This window comes from Protopterus annectens, chromosome 10.part0 (genome assembly GCF_019279795.1).
Source record: "Protopterus annectens isolate FY-2018-M chromosome 10.part0, PAN1.0, whole genome shotgun sequence".
Classification (NCBI taxonomy): Eukaryota; Metazoa; Chordata; order Ceratodontiformes; family Protopteridae; genus Protopterus; species Protopterus annectens.
In genome coordinates this window covers 1,153,017,906-1,153,040,070 of record NC_056744.1, presented here as the reverse complement: position 1 = coordinate 1,153,040,070, position 22,165 = coordinate 1,153,017,906, and the positions used below count along the sequence as shown (strand labels likewise).

The window sequence follows — 22,165 nt, the reverse complement described above, 5'->3', positions numbered from 1 at the left end:
ACTTAAAATGACAGCAATTACTTATCCAATTGTTAAAGCCAATTAACTTATCTTGGTGTCTAAGCATCATTTTAGTGATGGTAAGACACTAATCCAGATCAGTGTCTTTCCTGCCTCTAACACATGCATAGTAGTTTCCATCATGTTTCTCTGCAGTCCCTCTGGATGGAGTTTGCTAAGTCATTCACTTACACATGAACCACCACTAGCTCATAGTCATATCTGTCCAGGATAAAGAACCTTGGGACCCTTGTGATATCACAGATCCTGGCACTGAGGAGGTAGCTTACAGTCACCTTGTTCCTGTTCAGTTTGGTGAGTGTAGATTCTGTATGCCTAACCATAACTGAAACATTTCCTTGTGTGGAAGCAGATTTTGTTGGCCTTATGCTCTTAAGCCTGCTTTACTGATAGCTTTTCGGTGGGTGGATTGTACTATGTGTGAGGGGAAAGGAAGTAGGTGTTAGCTCATGTACTGGAGGCTGGGATCCTTGAAAGTGCATTCTAGATTTTGGCAAATCTTTCTCTAAAGCCTCAGCATAATTGATGGGTCAAGTGATGAGTTGCGACTGATGCAGTGTAGTAGAGGTATAATGCTTACCAATGTGGGTTGATGCAAGAGATTTGCCATCATGTTTCTTAAATAACTACATCTCCCACAGGTTGTACTATCACTTTGTGGAACCATGAACAGTTGTTTATCATAACACAGCTGCTTAATGCAATCAGAATGGCCACAGATGGTGTAAAGGACTATGGTTGGTAATACTACTCAGAGGTTAGAGTAAGATTACTATGATAGAATATGAAGAATTATGAATGAAGTATTTAAGATGACACTGAAGTGAAGTTCAGTTAGATCAGCTAATTTAGCAGTACTTAACCAAAAGGCAGAACTTGACTATATAATACAAAGTAATGATAATTTCATACATTTACTTTGCAGAGTTGCAGCTCCTAGTTCTATATTTGTCACTTGTACATGCTATAGAACAGTTTCTAGGTGCTAAACATTGTAGCTTTTGTTTGTACCTCAGAATGAAGGTTAATCACTAACTCTGAAATGTTAACAGAATACAGTTACATTTTAGGGTCAATGATGTTGGGCACTGAACACAACAGAGAGTGTTATTTATCACAGAATGATCACCATTACTTAGTACAGTACTGTTAATGTTATCCCACTAATTTTTATTTAACTTAAATATTTTTGAAAATGTTAAAATATAAAGAATGATGGCACAGTATTTTTTATCAAATATTTTTATTGAAGTAAGAAAATATTTTTAACAATAATATGAACATCATGGATACAACTTTCGAACATAAAAAAACAATGAAAAAGACACACTACAACTACATACAATATTTACAGAGGCCCAAAATTGATAAAATTATAAAACAATAGCAAAACGTTTGCATAATAAACATCAGATCATATAGAAAGAGTTGGAGTTTTTACAAAAGGTTTCAAGGAGAAAAGAAACATTTAGCCAAGAACTATTAGCAAAATTTCTCGGATTTATTCTCACTTCTTTCATTTTGGTTTCTCTGGAAATCACTTCTTTTAGGTGAGTCAGAAAATCTTCCATAGTTGGAGAGGTGGTAGACATCCATTTTCTTGTTATACTCTTTCTAGCAATCACTAGGATTGTCCATAAGAGGTATGAGTTGGCATTGCTCATTACAAAACCTTCATTTACATTAAAGAATATTATTGATTTAGTTAGAGAAAAAATATATGTAAATAAGGCTTTAAAAATTCAATATTATCCCACAACTGTTTCAAACAGGCACAGTCATAAAAAAATGTGGACCCAATCTGCTTTACATGGAGAACAGCATGTCCAACAAATAATGTTGTCATTTTTATTAAATTTTGCAACCCTCTCAAGAGTTAAAAAGGCTTTATGCAGGAACTTCCATGTAAAAATACTCCAATACTGTCCCCAGGATGTTAATTTTATAGAAAATAATAATTTGGATTTCTCGAGTAATGTATAATTGAGAGAGAAAAACCCTTAGTTATTGAGTTCCAATATTTAGTTGTTAGTGCAGTTTTATATCCTATTAGTATACTATGCAGTTTGGAAAATATATTGTTAAAGTTAAAATTATTGTACAATAATTAAAATATATAACAAATTAAGGGTGTTTGGTCTTTATAGGAAGAGTTACTAATAATTCTGCTTGGACTCTATGAATAATTTACTATACTTTGCAATAGTAACCAGTCTTGTGTCTGCCGATTGAATTCCTTAATAATGTGTTGCACCGTTAAAACTTCTAAGTCTCTTATGCAATGGTTCCAGCATACAAATTTATTGTTTTCCTATTCATTGAAAAGTTTACAGTGCAACTTATCCAGAAATTTATTTTGTAATTTTGAAGGGAACAGTTAAATCAAACCAAATTTTAATATCTGCATTGGAGTTTATTATATTTCTGAAGTTATTAAAGGTGTTGTTTATGACATTAGACTTTGTAGGTTTTGTGGCATTGTATTGTATGCAGTGGCAAATAAAATACCAAAGTTTATTAGAAGATTCACTAATAAAAACCTTTTATAATAGTGTATTTTCATTAAAAAATATAGAGAAGTATAAAGACGTCCAATTAGAAGTATAATATGGGTCTACCCAGTTTATGACATCTTTAAGCAGCGAAGTTCTTATGTAAGTTTCTATATCTGGGAAGTTTATGCCAGCTTTATCCCAGGATCTAATGTGATGGATATAAGATAGTCTGTTCTTTTTAGAGAACCATAAAAAGTTTAATAAAATTCTATTTAAATCTCTGATAAATTTATTTCCATGAAGAGTGCCAAGGACTAATATTACATAGATAATCTTTGGCAAAAGGACGATTTTTATTAATTGAAACCTATCTTCAAAAGAGAAGAATATGTTATTCCACTTATTTATGTGGTTATTTACTAAAGATAACATGTTTTTATAATTGGTTTCTCTTGTCACTTCAGTAGTGTTGTTTAGGGTTATATCTAAGTAATTTAATGAATGTACCTGTTCTCCAATAAAATTTTGGCTACCAGGATGAGTTTTTGCTTTGTTATTTAAAATAATATGATTAGATTTCTGCTTATTAAAATGAAGTCCTGAAATTTCTTGGAAACAATTCATAACTAAGTCCAATTCTTGCAATTCAGACTCTGAGTCGGATTGGGTGAGTAAAACGTCATCTGCAAAAAGAGTTATTTTGGAGTTACAATTGTTATAAACATTAATACCCCTAATCTTTTGATTATTTCTTATTAAAGAGGCAAAAGCTTCTATACCTAGAGTGAATAGGATAGGAGACAGTGGACAGCCTTGCTTAGTCCCTTTAGTTATTGATATGGACTCAGACACAAAAGGGCCTAGTTTAACTTAGGTAAGATTACCTTTGTAAACATCTTTCATCATAGAAGTAAATGATGGTGGAAATGCTAATGTGCTTAATATTCTAAAAAGATAGTCCCACTTGATAGACTAGAAAGCTTTTTCTATGTCTAAGCTGACTAAAAAGGCTTCTTCACCTTGTCTATTTAGATATTCAATAAGTATTCTTTTAATATTATCATGTGTGTGTCTTTTATGTATAAAACCTGTTTGATCACAATTTATCATTTTCATAAGAAGGACCTTCACTCTATCAACAAATATGGACATAAAGATTTTATAATCATTATTTAATAGGAAATCAGCCTGTAAGATTTACAGAATTATGGTTCTTTATTAGTTTTGGGAATGGCGGTGATTAGGGAATACTTTCAGGACAGTGGTAATAGGTTTTCAGACTGTACCACTATTAAAGCTTTATGAAGAAGAGAAATAGTAACTGTGGGAAATAGTTTGTACATTTCTATTATAATACCATATGTGCCAGGGGCCTTATTAGGTTTAAAACATTTAATTTTATCTTTTATTTCATTTAGAGTTATTTGTTTTTCCAAGTTCGCTTTAAGTTCATAGGGATTCTGTCTAATTTTATTGTAGGCAACTCCTCATCTAGGTTATTACAACTTAAATTATCAGAATTATAATGATTAGTGTAATGAAACCTGAAAGCATCTAATATATCTCCTATATCAGATACTGCCTTATTGGAAGACTCAAATTATTTTTATGATATTATTTGATTTAGAGTGAATCTTGGCTCTAACTGTCAAATTATGCATGTGCTTTGGAGTTAGTGCATATGAATTTAATTTCATCTTCTATAGAGCTAAATTTATTCTGTGCACCAAAATATTTAAGTCATTTTTATTCAATTCAACTAATTATTTTTTATCAGCTGGTGATGGGTGTTGATTTTGATTTTAAGAGTTGAAATTTAGTTTTGCAGAGTTTGCATCTCATATTCCCATTCATTTAATGTATTCTTATACCCGTGGACATTTCTACCATAAATAAAGACCTTTAAAGCATCCTATATCATTATTACATTAGTATCAGAATTAGTGTTTACTTCTTGAACGTATTTTAATTCTGCTAATAACCAAGGTTTGAAAGCTTTAATTTTTGTGATATATGCAGGGATTTTAGGTATAGAATTTAATTTAGTAAAATGTAGCTGTATTTCAAGTTTGAGATAATCATGATTGGAAATTTGGCAAGGAATTAGAGACTAAAATTCTATCAATCCTAGTTTGGGTTTTGAACCTGTTATCAATATGAGAAAATTTCAGAGACTGGTTATGTTTAGAGTTAAAAGTATCATATAAATTAAGGGAAACAATCCATTTTTTAAATAGCTTTGCTGTGAATGTTAGCCTTAGTGGTCTATTGTTAGTAGTGTCAAGATTATCTAAACTACAATTGAAGCCCCCCATAGTATAAGATTACCTTTATAAGTATTTGTAATAAAATCTAGATGACATCTTGCAGTTGACACACATAATCCTGGAAACCAGTATAGATTGACTAGTGACCAAATTCTATTATTTAACTTAATAATGATGATGATGGTAAAAAGTCCCTCAGGATCCTCATACTTATATATAATTTGAAGGTGAATAACACTTCTTTTCCAGAAAATCATGACACCTCTCTTTTTAGCTTTATATGAAAAATGGCCTAGTGTTATGTAATTACGGTGGTTCCAGACATTCGTTTTAGCTGATTTAAAATGAGTTTCTTGTAGGAATATTGTTTGAGGTTTATTTATGGTTAAATACCTTAATAAACTAGATCTTTTCCTCGGACTATTGAGTCCATTTACTTTTTAAAGAAACTAACGATAAGGACATAAGTAAATGTAGATATAGTTAAAATAATAAGAAATAATCAAATTTCTATTTAGACAACTCTTTCTATTTCACCACTATACCCAGGTATGTATAAAGATGTATGACAGATCTATTTGTATGATGACAATACCTAATATGCAAAATACTTCACTTTTGGGCCAGAAAGTTAAAGAAACATCAGAGGAATTACTGAAAAACAAGCAGTAATGTAACAAAAAAATTCCCAACAACAAACATGGAATTCTTAATATTCCAAATCTGAGAGATAGAGCACAGTCCATCAGATTGCTTTCTCTAGCCTTCATAGCCATAGTTAAAAGCTCTGACAAGTATAATTAGTGAGACATAACTAATTTAAATGAGATTATTTTGTGTAGCAGTAGCTTTAGAATCAACTTAATAAAGAAATACAAACCAAATGTAAGTTAATGTGCAACTTCAAGATTATTTATTTATATACATGTGTCCTCATACATACACATACACATGCACACATACATACATACACACACACACACACACACACACACACACACACACACACACACACACACACACACACACACACACATATATATATATATATATATATATATATGTATATACATATTCATACATACACACATATATACACATACATATACATGCATACACACACATATATATATATATATATATATATATATATATATATATATATATGGGTACATGTCAGTCGACCGACAAGTCGGAAGACCGACATTCACTCCACCGACACATTAAAACATCGACAGCGCAAACACGGACATTTCACAGGTAAGACTTTTAAATTCGCTAATCATGCCTACCACACATGCATAACACTGCCACACTTCCTAAACCATGGTAGGCTTGATTAGCGAATTTAAAAGTCTTACCTGTGAAATGTCCGTGTTTGCGCTGTCTATGTTTTCATGTGTCGGTGGAGTGAATGTCGGTCTTCCGACTTGTCGGTCGACTGACATGTACCCATATATATATATATATATATATATATATATATATATATATATATACACGCAAATCCATTGATAAATTAGGTCTCTATAAAAGAAATACGAATCATAAATTCTTAAATTGTATCTTGTTAGAAACATAATTAAGTACAACAGTAAAATAGCTTGCAGTAATACCTAACTAAAAGAAGAAACTGCTAGTGCAGTTAGTATCAGTGCAATACGGTAGATGTACTATACACAAGTTTTGCCCCCCAACAATAAACAAGCCATTCAAATTAAAACTATAAAACTGCCTTTAAATAATTGTTAATTATTAGTTAACCTTTTATTTAACTTTAATAAATCAATCCAATGATTTTATGCTGTTCTGGGCATTCACAACTAAAAATTAAGGTAACAGAGACTGGTGTGTCACTCTGAAAGCATCCCCCTCATTTTCCTTGTGTTAGATTAAAATGGAACAACCAGGAGATCTTTTCAAAATGATGACTACTGTGCATTTTAAAACAAGTCTGAAGACCCCTGTGGTAAATAAAAGATTTGATTTGAGTGAAAATGGTTTGTAACAACATTTTAAAACAATGTGAGGCTGTAAACTTGAGAAAACATTTTAAAAAATACCACAAACATTCACAAACATTTTCTGTATGTTAGTAAATGGAAAATCACATAGACAATAATAACAAACTGTATTTAAGTCGTTTTTGCCCAGAAAGCATTAATAAACTCATTTTTGATAGTTAAATTAATAAATATTGTGTTAATAATACATTTAGTGTGTTAAATAACATATTATTCAGAAAAGTGCCTTTGAGACACTGAAATAAATAAATAAATAGTCATGCTGTAAGAATGCCAGACAGTCCTAATAAAAAATATGAAGTAAAAAAAGCAGGATAAGTAACTTATGAGTTACATAAGTATTATATTTTTTAAACTACTATTATAGCTTGTAATAGAATATTCACTCTCTTTAAATGTTAAAAACAGTTAGTAACTGTAGCGTGAGAGTTTACATTTAGTGTGTAGCTGTATGACATCTGTGAAAAACTTGGTAAGTTAAAGACAAAAAAAAGGTTTTACCTATCAGTAGAAGCTTTAAGAGATTTACTACTAGATGTGGATGACGTGTCAGTTTTTGTCTTCTTTTTCTTTGAGTCAGTCCAAGAGTTTTTCTCAGGTGATCTCTTTAATGAAGAGAAGGAAACTTCCACATCCTCAGGGATAGTGATTATGTTGTTTTTGGTATAAGTAGATACCTCTTCAAGACTATTAAATGTTCTTGTTCCATTAGACAGATGCATTTTTATTCTTGCAGGATACAAAATTTGTGTTTTAATATTATTTTTAGTAGCTTTACAAAAGGCCAACATTTTTCCTCATTTCCAGTACTCTTGCAGAATAATCATTGCAAATCTAATAAAGCTTTGGTTATATTTTAATGGAGCTTTCTGCCAAGCTGTTTTTAGTATAAGGTCTTTATCTATATAAGAGAGGAATTTTATAATAATTGACCTTGGTGATGTAGAAGAGGAAGCTGAAGCTGGCTTAACTAGTACTCTGTGGGCTCTGTCAATTCCATATGAAAGCCCTTCTTGTAAGCCCAGTATTTCAGGAATCCAGGAGATCAAAAAGGTAATAAGGTTGTTTCCTTCTGTTTTCTCAGACAGACCAAAAGTTGTTATATTGTGCCTTCTTTCTTGGTTCTCAAGGTCATCAAGTTTATTTATTAACCAAGTGCTTTGTTTAAGCAGAAAGTGAGTATGCTGCTCATCTTCTTTAAGCCTCCCACCCATATCAGTTAGTGTGAATTCCATGTCACAGATTTTACTCTGATGCTGCTGTAAGAGTTCCTTGAAAACGTCTGTCTGCTTCTAGTTCTTCTCTGGAAGATTTTCATAGATAATGTTTCTAGAATTGAAGTTAACATTTGTATCTCCTTCAGTGCTAAATCCATTTGAGAGTATTTGGTGCTGCTCATTGTGTTTCTAATATGTCTTAGGTAATTTGACAGGAATGTCTTCAAAATAATTTTCCAAAGTTGTTACAAGTGAAATACAAAGTATTATTGACAAGATTTTGTAAAGTTTAGTTAATATTGTTGACTGAATTCCTGTCTGACTAAATAATTTTACAGAGCTCTGAAATTAAGCTGCATTCAATTGGACATCTTGGCTCCGCCCCTATGGCTCAGTATTTTTATACTGAAACCAAGTAAATCAAATCATAACATGCAAAAACTCTGGTTAAAAATTAAAGCTCCAGACTATATTGCACTTAAAATATAATAAAAACAACAGTAAGAACTTTCATCTTTAGACATCTTCAGTCAGTTAAAATACATTCTAAAACCTTAACTTGTATATTAGGTTCACCATTACTTACATCCAGTCAAATAATTCTGTTAAAACCTCTGCTGTTGGAATAGAAGGGTAAAGTCCTGACGTTTGGTGCAAGTGACTCTAGTATGATTAGCAGTTCATACACAGATATTTACACATGTACTGGAAACTGGTGATTACACCAACTGCCTTTGGGAACATCTTCCTTTTAGTTTTAATTCATCTTCATGACTTTGTGAGAAAGAAGCGTAAACATTCCTTCTATCATTTTAACTGTATCAAAATTCTTATATATCACATTTTGCTATAATCTTTTTCTTCAGAATCTCGAGTTATTTCAGTTACCTTTGAAACAAAACCCTTTATCCTTTCTAGTAAATCCTAAAATTCTTACTACCTGTGATTTCACAGTATATGTATGACTGATGGTATCAGACTATTGAAAACCGTTTTTCTTAACTGGCTTTCTATAAACTGAAATTTCTAAATATTTATTATCACTTTAATATAATAAAACTGAATATCAACAAATCTAGTAGAGCTCTTATCAAAACTTGCTGAGAATTTTAAATTAAAAATTAATAGTTTTAATAAAAAAAAAACAACCACTCTTTCAGATAGATCACCCCCATAATATATAAATATTGTTGCTAAAACTGGTTTAGCTTCCTATCTTCTATGAATTTCTTTGTGTTTATTCCTTATTATATTTATTTTCAGATTCTATGGGAGGAAGGACAAAACCAGGCATACTGCCTGTATGTCAGAGTACATACATTTATTTGTATCTTACACTCTGTGCTAATACCTCACTGTATCCTACACTCCACTCTACTACTGACTTGCACTCCTCCTCCACACTTTACCTTCCACTCCTGCATAGAACTTAACCTAGTTGGCTAACAATTTTTAATATTCTTTCTGTCTCATTTTCAGCTTCCAAGCCTTGTGCTGAGAAACAGCCGGTCCCTCTATTAGAAACCCTGTAAGGCTAATGAAATCCTACTGAACAGAAGCAAAACACAACCTAGAAGCCCCACAGGATCTATCTGGACCCTCTACTTTCCGCCTCACAGTGTAGGTGTTATCCTACAGTATATTTAGGATTTAACTATAAACTTGTGAGTGCGTTAATTTAAAATTACTGGTGAGTGCATTAAATTTAAACTAATTTGTAAGGGCCAGCACACCCGCGGACCTACCCCTCCAACCATCTCTTTACTATCTTATCCCCTCTCCTCCAACTATCCTAGTGGAGTTAGTGCTTTCCCCACTTTTTCCACTAGAGGGCAGCAGACCTTAGGCTTTGAAAAACCATCTTTCACTGGTTGTAGAAACCCACTAGCTCTGCAGACCAGCTAGACTCTGCTATCTATGCTTGTACTCTCTATTCAAGTACTTACCCCTCACCCCATGACAGGTTGAAAAGAGAATGATCCTGGTTAAGTCTGGGAGTTTTAATAACTAGACAGCTTTTGACAATCACTACTTTTGCTACTGGCCCCTTCAATTAACTCTCTGTATAAACCTCCTTTCCTGCCTTAACACTTTCTATAAATCTCTCTCTCTCTGTTATAGAACTGTTTTTCATAACTGACTCCCCTGCACAGCTAAACCTTTGTTCACCTTTTTTTCTTCTACTACAGAATATGTCTCTTACCTTTCCTATGCCTGTAGAACTTAGTCTTTCTCCATAACTGATTGCCTCTCAGCCTCTCACAGCTACCCTTCCACTTGAAGAGGCTGTAAAGTATTTTAACTCTAAATTCTTATCTATCCTGGATAAGCATGCTCCTAAACGGTCCATTAGAATAAAGTCTAACCCAGCCCCATGGCTTTCTAACAAAGTCTGGACTAAGTGGAGATCTAACAGAAATATCTCTGATCATCTACATTTTTGGCAGCTCAGAAATAGTACAAAAAGGCTATACTTACAGATAAAAAAACTACTACTGTAAACTCCAACAAACTCATCAAAATAATCCTCAGAAGTTCTGGTCTAACATTAATAAGCTCCTTTCCCCAGGTAACTCCCGAACACCCACCCCACTTGATGCAGATCCAAATACTCCCCATCAAACTGCCAATACCTTTAACTCTTTCTTCACTGAGACTATACAATCTCTAGCTAGTCAACTTATCTCAGAAAACTACAGCCTTCCCATCAACTCACCACACTCTCTACCTAAATTCAAACGACAACCCATCTCTACTTCTCTCATCTATAAATTTATCAAAAACTCAAGCCATGTACTCCTTCTGCTGACCAACTTCCTTCCCAATATCTCCAAAAGGCAACCAAAGTAATTGCCTATCCTATATCCATCCTTATAAATAGGACAATCCAAGAAGGAACCATCCCAGATATTTGGAAAATCTCCCACATTATCCCCTTACATAAAGGTGGGATCTCTAATGATTACTCTAACTATCAGCCAATTCCTCTCATCACCCTTAGCAAAAATTATGGAAAAATGCATTCACCAACAACTTTTACATCATCTCTCTCAACATAACATAGTAGCAAACTGTCAACATGGCTTTAGGCCATCACATAGTACCACTACTGCCCTTCTATCCTTTACAGATACCATCAATAGAAACCGTAACAAAAACATCCTCTCATCTGCACTCTTTATTGACCTCTCTAAAGCTTTTGACATGGTAAACCATATCCTCTTAATCAATATTCTTGAATCTCTTTCCTTTGACTCTCTGGCTGTTAAATGGTTCAGATCCTACCTCAGCAACAGGCAACAGGCAGTTCTCTGGGAAAATCAAATTTCATCCTTTTTGCCAGTCACCATCGGAGTCCCTCAGGGCTCCATTCTTGGACCACTTATTTTTTCATTATTTATTAATGATCTCCATGTAGCAATTCCTCAAGCCATCTGTATTCAATATGCAGATGATTCCACACTAATATGCTCAGCAACCTCTCCATCAGAACTATATTCTCTTACTCAAAATGTTTTCAACACTGTAGAAACATGGTTTACAAAATGCTGCCTCCTTCTTAATGCCAAAAAAAACAAAACTCCTTCTCTTTACACCCACTACCAAGTCCTCCGCCATAGATTTCTCAATTTCTTCAAATAACGGCACTATTATTTTCCCAGACTCTACCACTAAACTTTTAGGAATATCCATTGACAATATCCTCACATTTGAGTACCATATAAATAACACCATTAAAATAGTCAACAGAAAAATAGGCTCCTTATATAGAATAAAACCTTTTTTAACCCCAGCAGCCAGAACCAAGATTGCTCACTCCCATCTAATCTTGACCCTTCTGTACGCTTCACCTATTTATACCAACCTAAAGAAAACTAACCTTAACAAATTAGCAACTTCCTATAATAACATTGCCAGATTCGCTACTGGCAATCCCTTTAGAACCCACCACTGTTCTAATCTTAGGCAACTAGACTGGCGGAATTCCAAAACCATCTGATAATCCCCCAACTCACAATTGCCCACAAAATATTTTACCAACCCAATAACACCCCTATACTCTCCGAGCTCTTAATCCCCTATAATAATCTGAATTCCCTACGTTCTTCTAGCAATCTCCTTGCTAGCATAACAAAGTCTAATAATATGGCTGGTGACTCTCTGTTTACCAACACAGCAGGAAAAAACTGGAACCTGTTACCCAATGAACTAACTCTAATTACATCCCTGCCACTCTTTAAACAAAAACTTAAAAAACACCTCCAAATGCACTGGTTATGCCCCTGTAGTAACCCTGACTAACCACCCTCTTCACCTCTGTTTCTTCCTCATCTAACCAAACTTCCAAACATTTAAATGCTTAGTCTTGTAAGTAAGACTGACACTGTTTAAACTCTAATCAACTTACTGCTGAAATATTTCTACCTGATGTGAACAATTGTACATGATTTTTACTGTATTACATTTGTTTAGCTTTCTTAAGTGATATTATGTTTACTGTTGCTTTTCTCAAGTGTTTATATCTCTAGAATGTAATAATTACTTGTTTTATTTTGTTTATTAATCCTTTATTTACCATGTAACAATATTTTATACCTTTGTATATCTGTTTGGAGCTTTTCTCCCCGGGCCTCTACTGAAAATGGAAATATATCCAGCTAGACTAGCCCGGTCAACAAATGTAAAATAAAAATAAAATAAAAATAAATAAATAAATAAATTTGCAATAATGTTACTTATTTTGCTCAATGGCATGTAATATGTACTGTGACTTTGTTTTATTTTATTAAGTTATATATAATTTTTTCAGAATGTATTGATGGCTAAATGGATTTTTTTTTGCTTACTCATGTAATTTTAACATTGCACTCCGTGGCGATACTTAGGGAGCTGGGGCTGCATTCTGAAAGTCTTTGAATAAGTTGGTGTACAATTCCAAAAATCCTGGTCGTGCCTGGGGGGGTCACCAGGGATGGATGATACACTTAGGTTACAATTTTTAATTGCTATTACAACATAATGTTCCAGATTCATTATGTTTATATTCTGATTCTTACAGCTTCTATTACTCATTTTTGTTGTTATTTCATTATTTTTCTGATTCTGATCTACCCAGAATAGGGTCATCTGTATGGATAGTTAAACCGCACAGTCTACAAATTAACAATTCCATTTTTACAAAAGTGTTTACAGAATGCAGGTGTAAAATAAGAAAGCATGTTGCTTACATTTTTTGGTCTTTTTTAAATAACTATGACAGAAAAAAGGGAAGGGAAAAAGAAAATGAATTTTACCTGGAAGCCTGCACAAGACAGAAGTGTCAGCTAGCTTGAAGTAATGCCAGCACCACAACATTCCCCAGCTGCTCTTGCATTACGTTATTTCCATCAATCGTCCAGGTTGGAGGTATCTTGCAGACCAGAGAGTCCTCTTCCTCAGCATACACAGGTGCTGTCACCAGTCCAAAGAAGGCTGTGACAATGGCAATCATCCAGGTACCCATCCTGAGTACCAGTCATGTGGTCTGGAAAGAATCAAGAGTTCCATTTAGTCCTACAGAAAATGGCACATGACTTATCCTTGATTTAGACACTTTCTTAAAAAATGAAGAATTTGGCATCTATCTATTCCATGATATTACTTAATTCATAGGAAACTAAATCCAAATATTCTACCATACTGACATCTAGGTTCTTATACCAAGTAGCCACATCTTATGAATGATCTGTATCAAAATGGCCTACTTATTTTATGATGCCTCTGCTCCCTCCTTGCCCATCAAATGTACTGCTTCCTTCATAGTAGTTTTAAGGTGCCCAAGTGTAGTAAGTGACCCTTTTTTATTGAGGGGGGGTCTCCTTAGTGGTTAAGTGAGAAGCAGAGGTCTTATATATATATATATATATATATATATATATATATATATATATATATATATATATATATATATATATATATATATAAGGTACAAAATGTATTACCTTGTTGGGCAGTGTATTTTAAACAGCACTTTTCTTTCTGAAATAGGTATATGAAATGTCCAGTTAACATGGATATGCGATTGCAACTGCATTTCAGGCTACCTTCAATCACAAGAGTTGCCCTAAGGAGCATTTTAAGAAGTCTTCAGTAAAGACAGATTTACTTCCAAAAAAGAATAGAGTCATTTAACAATCAATATTTCTATCTTGATAATTGCCATTTTCTAATTCAGTCACAAGACTTGTTTTTTATGCCCCTTTTCAAGTTCTGCTTTCTTTGGTACTATCGCTCAAATCCTGCTCAACTTTTAGTCACTATCCTGCCAGTTTGGTACCTGTCCTGGTGTAACCTCTCAACGGGCAGACATTCTGTTTCCATGAGGACCACACATCACTGACAGGAAGTGATACCAAAGAAGAACAGGAGAATGAGAGTGCAGATGCAGTCTGTCACACCTCCCAATGTTCAACCTGTAAGGGCCTAGCATATTCTTTTATTGCTCCATACCTGCTGCCTGTCCTCCTTATTGCACCCCACCCCCAGCTCAGTCATACCTTGGAGCACTCACAGTAATTAATAGTGGCTCCCCAAATGATGAACACTCCCCAACTTTCCATCCTATGTGCTGACACATATTTGATCCCAGCTACCCCTGCTAGCTATTCATCACTGGTCAACACAGAAGTGATATGAGGTATCATGGCAATTTAAGTAATTACATCAGAGCTAGAATTACCCCCCCCCCCCCCAAGTAAGGGCACCTTTTTTGAATCTGAAAAGAAATGCATATTTCTGTACCTCAAAGCCATCTTCAGGTAACAGGTAACAACACTGTAGACTCGTTGCCCTTCCCTAATCAAAAGGCACTATATCGTCCTTCCCACAACATCACTGTCCATCTTGACTGCAGGATGCTGCACACAATGCAGTGAAATACTATACCTTTCCACTGTCATCTCTTTAGAACAGGAGACAGAGGTAAGAAAAGTAATCACAGTTTATTAAAACCTGAAAATACAAACCTTTATGAATGCCTGAAATAATGCAACAAGGTGGCTAACATGATCAAGGCTCTGTACTGTCCCAGATCCTTCATATACCGTAGAATTGCTGATAGAGTCTATGATTCTCTAATTTTCTCTCTCTCTCTCTTTTTTTTTTGCCCCTGCTATCTGCCAATTATCAGCCTCTCTTGACCAATTAACTTAGGGTTAGAGTCAGATAAGAGGGGGCAATCATTAAGGCAGCCATCAGTGCAGGTTCAAGAATTGTTCTTGTATGGCCCTGACAACCCCACTGATGCTCAGCTAAGAAGCAGTAGTGAAACATGTACCTTCATAAGGGACATTGTCAACAAGTAGCCCTACACAAGTACCTTAAGCATGGGAAGAAATTACCCTGGTCTCTACTAGGGAAATCACACATCTGTATGTGCTCACTGAGTGTCCAGAACCCTCTCATTCCCTGGAAGAGGTGAGCAGGCTATACTTCTTCATTCATCCCCCGGGCAAGTAATTGAACCCCGGTCATCTGGGTCACATTTACATGATTTATGAAAACAAGATGGACTTTGATAACTGCTGAAAGTGTAAAAGTTAGCTTGAAACTGTATGAAACTGTACCATTTTACAGGTAATGGAAACAAATTTTGCAGAAAAAAGCATTAAAATGAACAGAAAAGTGACAAACGGCATTTTAAATCTTATATGAATGCAAAACTGCTGTCAAGAAATTAAAATATGCTGCTGAAAAATCGCAGAAAACATAGTGTTTAAAGTTTACAAGGTTTAAAAAGACTTTCTCATAGAGGGAAGAGTTGAGCCTCAGTTTCCTTTTTAATTCTAATACATGTTTTATATACATATATAAAGATTTACAATTTAACTGTCTTATAAATCAGATCTAAATCTACAATTAAATATGAACAGTATGTCCTACAAACTTAATATTTCAAGTATGAAATAAGCCATGCAAAACCACAGAAAATCAGAATGAAAAGTTACCTTTATAGAGTAATAAATGGTCAACTATTTAATTATTGACAGCCTATTCTAGGCAAAGATTACTTGATTACAATCCAGTTCCACTCAAGGACAGGTTGTACACATAGCTGATGATCTGAAGCATGTTTTCACCTAGTCTGGTAGTAGGAACATGCTGTCCAGTAAACATAGACCTGCAAAGGTCATATTTGCTGTAACACACGCAACTGTCTTTCTGCCTTGATTGTTAAACAGAGACTTGCCTTTGGACATTCTACATCAAAAATTCTAATTTGTGCGACTAAAGTCAATACTGCAAATAGCCCGATGTGTAATAAATGTCATGCATTAAAAAATGTTTTAAGAGAAAATTATAATGAATCCATGACATAATCACAATAAAGTAAGTACTGGAGTGTATGAATTATAAAGTACTAACCTACTTTTACGTAGTTAGGTCTCATGACAGGGGCTCAAAACAGTTTTATATAAGATATGAGTCAATTCCAGAATAACCCAAACCAGGAAGTGCCTTCACGGAAGAGCTCAAATATAACTATAGATAGCAAGAGAGGATTTCAGTTATTTAAGAAGATTAAGTACCAGCTGTCAATATTTCTAGAGTCTGTTTTAAAAAAATTCAGTTGTGGTATTTCAGTCTTGTTGTCTCCATTTGGAAAGAACTGTGGTGATAGCAGACACAGTGAATCTACAGCGATGTTCTGTAATGCTGACCTGCAAATGTTATACATCCACTGAGGATTCTACAGTAACATTTTCCACCATAATTACATAATTTCTTATAAAACGGACAACACAATTTAGTACCAGAGTCAGTAGCATCAGGAGGTGCACAGACATGAAAAGTTACGTGGCTAAATCTTCCAATGGCATATGTTTAGGTACTGTGTAGTACAAAACATTATAATGTTTTATATCATCTCCATAGTGAAAAAGAGGTAACTAGATTCTGGCTATGATTTGACATCCAAAGGGCATAGAAAGTTTTTAAAAGGTTTCATAGAAAGTTTACTTCTACGAGATGCAAACACTGGCTACCATAACGAGCAAATAGCATAATGCTCAGTCCATTAAAAGTAGATACTCCTGGGTACAAAACAGTTACAGGTACTCTATGGAAGAGGATTACCAGCTGCAGAACACAGTCTTTTTCCTTTTATAAAAAAGTGGTGGAATAAATTTTCAAACATCTTTGAGCAAAACAGCACAAATCCGTACCAGGTCTGGGAATAATGGAAAAATGACTGTACCAGGTGTGGACACAGTAGACTACGGCATGGATCTGTACCAGGTATGGGTAAGGTGGGAAAACCAAATGGATCTGTATCAGGTGTGGGCACTGTGTGAAAACAGCATGGATCTGTATGAGGTATGAGTGTGGTAGGAGTTGTGGACAGAGTAGAAAGCTTCTACTCACTGCCAGATATGGACTTATTTCTCCTTATGAACATAATTTCAGGCATTAGCTTACATAAATGAGTAGGTATGAACACAGAGGTCAATAAAGACATACTAACTGGTTCATATACTGTGTTAGGTGTCTAAACATTACCAAGTACAGATTAGTACCAAGTATAGGTAAGTCCGTACAGTATGAGCACAGTACAAGGCACAGACATATTAGATTAAATTAGCTTGATGGCAGAACCTGACACATTTATCAACTCTGCCCTTTAAATGCCATTACTATTCTACCTTATTTCTACCTTTCTTCTTGCATTTCCCTACTTCTGCCATGCCCCCCTTCAATTCTTCAGTAGATTTCCTCTTCACCATCCATTCTGGTAGCCTCAATTTGTGCACTTACAACTCTGAAGGAATGGTTTTGGAGATCAAGGCTGTAGTAAGTCCGTACAGTTTGCTGCCTTTGCTTCTATACCCCATCCCTCCTGTTCATAATGAATCCTTTTCAATTCCCAAACATGTTCCTGTGTATCCATATGATGTCCTCCTTTTCTCCTCTGGTCTCTAATGAGAAGATGTGTAGCTCTTCTAATATTTGGTCATAGTCATTCCCTTCCATCTCAGGTCATTTCTGGTAGCTTTCATCATAATTCCTTCCAGTAGCCTAATGTCCTTTTCCTTATCTGGACTCCAGAACTGCATGCAGTACTAGATATATGGGTTGGCCAAGACCCTGTATAGTGGAAGCATTACCTGTTTGCTTCTGAAATTTATCATACTAAGGAATCATTTCAGCATCTAGTTTGCTGGTGCTGCTACTGCCTCTTACTCAGCTCCTGGTGGTCAAAACCAGGTGTGATCAGTGCACCCAGATCTTTTTTCGGTAACCGCTTGAAATGTTGGGACCCGCTAAAGGCGAGTCCCAAAATACAAGGATGGAATGGCCAACAGATCAGGCTTAATATACTAAGTCTGAGATGCCATTTCTCAGAATATTCCCTTTTCTTCCAGGTTTGGCAATCTCAAAGTTGATATACATAAGTTCAGAGGTATGGGGGGTGCAAGGGGACTTGCCCCCTACAAAAAGAAGATTTAAGGAGAAGAGTGATCTTGAAGATTGGCATGCAGTACTTGTCATTTTGAGTGCTAACATTTCAGTAGGAACCCTTTTTTCTGCTCTTTTGCTATTAGTTCATCTCTCTCAGCTGATTCTTTATGTTAAAGTTATTGTTGGTCAAGTATTTTGCATTTGTCTGCATTGAATCTCAGCTGTGATATTCCTCCCATCCATCCTCCAATGCTGCCCTTTTGTGGCTTCACAAAATGTTGATCAATCTCTCTTTTCCCTCAGATATGTCTGAAACAAACACACTGCAGAGTACTGAACTCAGGACATAACACTGTGATACTGTGTTAGTCACTTCACTTAATCCTGACTTTGCCTCTGTCAGCACAATCCTCAGTATCCTACCCCCAAACCATGCAACTTCCAATTCCTCACTCTTGATCCCCATACCCTCCATTTTCCTATCAGCCACCTGAACGGCAGTAAGTCAAAAGTCTTTTTAAAATACAGTAGACCACATTTACTGGAACCACACTGTCAAATTCACCTGCAAACTAGCAATAAAACTGGGTCAGGTTTAACTGACAGCTCCTTATGGCTATGAACCTATGTTTGTTGCTGTCCTGGAAATTGTTCAGCGCTAAGAAAATCACCAGCTTTCCTTTCAGTATTTACTGTCTGCCTCTTCCCTCCACTATTGTTAGGTTAATAAATCTGTGGTCTCCTATATTTTTATCCTGTCCTCCTCTCCATCCCCTAGATAAAAGGTATGACACTTGCATTCCTCCAATCCTCTGCCAGGTCTACAAAAGCACTTCATAAGGGAACTTGCCAGAATATGGCCAGATTCCTGGTCCTTGTGCTTTATCCTTCCTGACAGCAGCCACTTCCTTCTGTATTCTGGTATGTGTCCACTGCTCCTCCCACTCTGCTCCACCTCTTTTCCAGCATGGCGTAATACCTTTGTCTCCATTTGTGAACAGTAAGCAAAGTAGTCATTCTGAACCTCCTATTTCCACATTCTTCTGTGATCAATTCCCCATCATTGGTCATCCTGTCCAGGACTGTCCTTCTGTTCTTCTTTTTCTATTACAGACTTAACCCCGTCCCCCTTCTTTTTTAACACCTTTATTGAATTATCACTTGTGACACAGGCAAATTTACATGTACATAAAAGTAATCAAACTGTACTAACAAGTTCACATTTATAAACTTTATGCTTCACATATATTACTATATAATCATATAAGCTAAGCAACATTACAAGATTTATCCAGTTCCTGCCCCCCCCCCCTTTTTAAACAAGAAATATCTTTATTAAACCATCACATACCGTGTAGGTAATCATACATTTATATAAATGAAAATAAACCACATTGACACAATCCTAGTTGCAAACATTTTATATCACAAACCATACTGACACACTCCCATTTGCAAACCCTATGCATCACTTATCATCTACCGAATCATTTTCATTCAGACATTACATAATTCATTTAGCTCCTGCCTTTTTTTAAACCTCATTCCTCCCCTGTATGTATTGCTCCCACAATTTCCATTTTTCTCCTATGTAGTTTGCTCCTACCTACCTTTTTCTAAAGATTTCAGTTCCAGTTGTTTTATCTCTGTTACTATATTCACTGCTTCTAGTATAGTTGGTTTAGATTTTGATTTCCATTTTCTAGTAATTGCTTTTTTTGGCAGCTACCATAATTAGACACAGCAAGGCCTTACCATGTCTAGGCAATTCAGATTTTGTATCGTAGCAGAGAAAAATCATCTCCCTCGTCACACCAATCTGCCCATTCAACATCTCTAACAGTGCATCCCACAGAGAATCCTTAAAGTCGGACAACTCACCACACTCCCAGAAAACATGTTCCCATCAACCTCTTTCTTCTTCTTCACACCTCCAACATTTGCTGTCTACCTGAGGAAAAATTCTCTGGAGTGTACTTCTTTTATAAAAATATCTATGCAAACATTTCCAAGCAAAAATCTTAAATATTCTAAATTTTGTGAATATTTTGGAGACATACATATATCTTCCCATCGTTTCTTTGTGATTTGCTTATCCAGTCTCTCTTCCTTTCTAACCTCGTCTGATTGATTCTTATAGTTAGAGAAAAAGAAAAAGAACTACAGAAATGTTCTGAACTTTTAATAAAAAAAGCAAACTGTGCAATAGCAAAGCTTTCAGGTTTTCCCTTTCTCAGTGCTTATAAATACAATTAAAACTAAGTCTGAGGAAGCGGAAACCCGAAAGCTTTACTATTGCACAATTTTGTTATTTTATTAAAAGTTCAGAATGTTTCTGTAGTTCTTTTTCTCATTGGAATTGCATTTATTGAACACAGTTTACTGCAAGTGGATTATTTTGTATTGATTCTTATAGTTATCATGCAATATTTTATATGCTCTACTAATTATTCAGTTTTAGCTCATTACAGCCGAGTGACGTCTCCAGGCGTTTCTGCAGTTACCCCCTACTGCTCCTCTAGGCATCAAATATTACTTGTTCATACTTGCATTAATAATTCCAAAACCATGCTACACACAAGGTATCAGAATATTTTATCTTGAAGCATACATGATGGCAAGCACAACTGTATTCCTATATGAGCTCTGTCAATTAGTATTTGGTAGAACTGTGAGGTTATAACTTAATTTTTTAAAGACTGAAGCCACACCCACTGGGCATTAAAGGTACACACTTAAAAGAGCTCTACTGGAGGGAATGAGTTTTGGCAGCTTCTGTTCTAGATTCTACTAAAAACTCTACCAGTGTTGGTCTTTTGTTTAGGACCCCCCCTATTTCTTTCTCTTTGCCTATACTCTGTTATCAGTCCTTGATATGGAAGGCAATCTATAACCTGCAACCCAAATAAATTCTTGGCGTCTTCCTATCTATTATGCTCTCATTCATCTGCAGTTGAAATCTCATCTCACTTTCTCCTTTTCCATTTGAAAGACTTTCCCACCCCTGCACCACCCCTCACCCTTCAACCATCTCTTCAGCTTCACCCCCACCACATTCACTCCTATTCCTCTCTAATCCTGTCCCTCTTCTATTCCATCCAATCTTCTCTCTCTTTTATACCATCAGGAATATATATATATATATATATATATATATATATATATATATATATATATATATATAGCAATTTGTCAAACTTAAATATAGGTGCTTCCTCTCATATAATATTATTTAGTCATCTTGCTGTCATCAGTTGCATCCAGGGGTCAATGGCCCACCTGTTATTTTCGCATACTGTACACTGTAAATCCAAGTCTATGTACATATGTTCTCTGAATATTCTATGCTAGTCATCTTATAGGTATCACGTCTCTCCATGGGTAAATTACCCACCAGCAGTATTCAAATTATTACTGTAAATATTGTATGATGAACTTACAGTACTTTGACATCTTGTTTTTATGAACTTTTACAAAGAGTAATGCATTGTAAATCACTGTAAAATGAACTTACAGTACTTTGACATCTTGTTTTATGTAATTTTACAAAGATTAATACATTGCAAATCATTCTTGTACTCAGAGCTTTTCTACCTGGGCCTCTGCTGAAAACAGGCTACTAGCCCAGTTGAACTTTCCAGGTAAACAAATGTTAAATAAATAAACAAATAAATATCATCCTTTGCCAATTTTCTCCAATAAAT

General features: G+C 35.0%; 1 protein-coding gene across 1 annotated transcript in view; it reads right to left on the bottom strand.

Annotated features, from left to right (window-relative positions):
- Window positions 1-22,165, bottom strand: part of LOC122813527 (selenoprotein Pb-like) — a 123,187-nt gene that overhangs the window by 71,204 nt on the left and 29,818 nt on the right. The window contains exon 2 of the mRNA XM_044085894.1: window positions 13,319-13,548. Within this exon, the coding sequence (XP_043941829.1) occupies window positions 13,319-13,527 (209 nt within the window). The 5' untranslated portion in view covers window positions 13,528-13,548. The remainder of the gene's footprint in view (window positions 1-13,318; window positions 13,549-22,165) is intronic.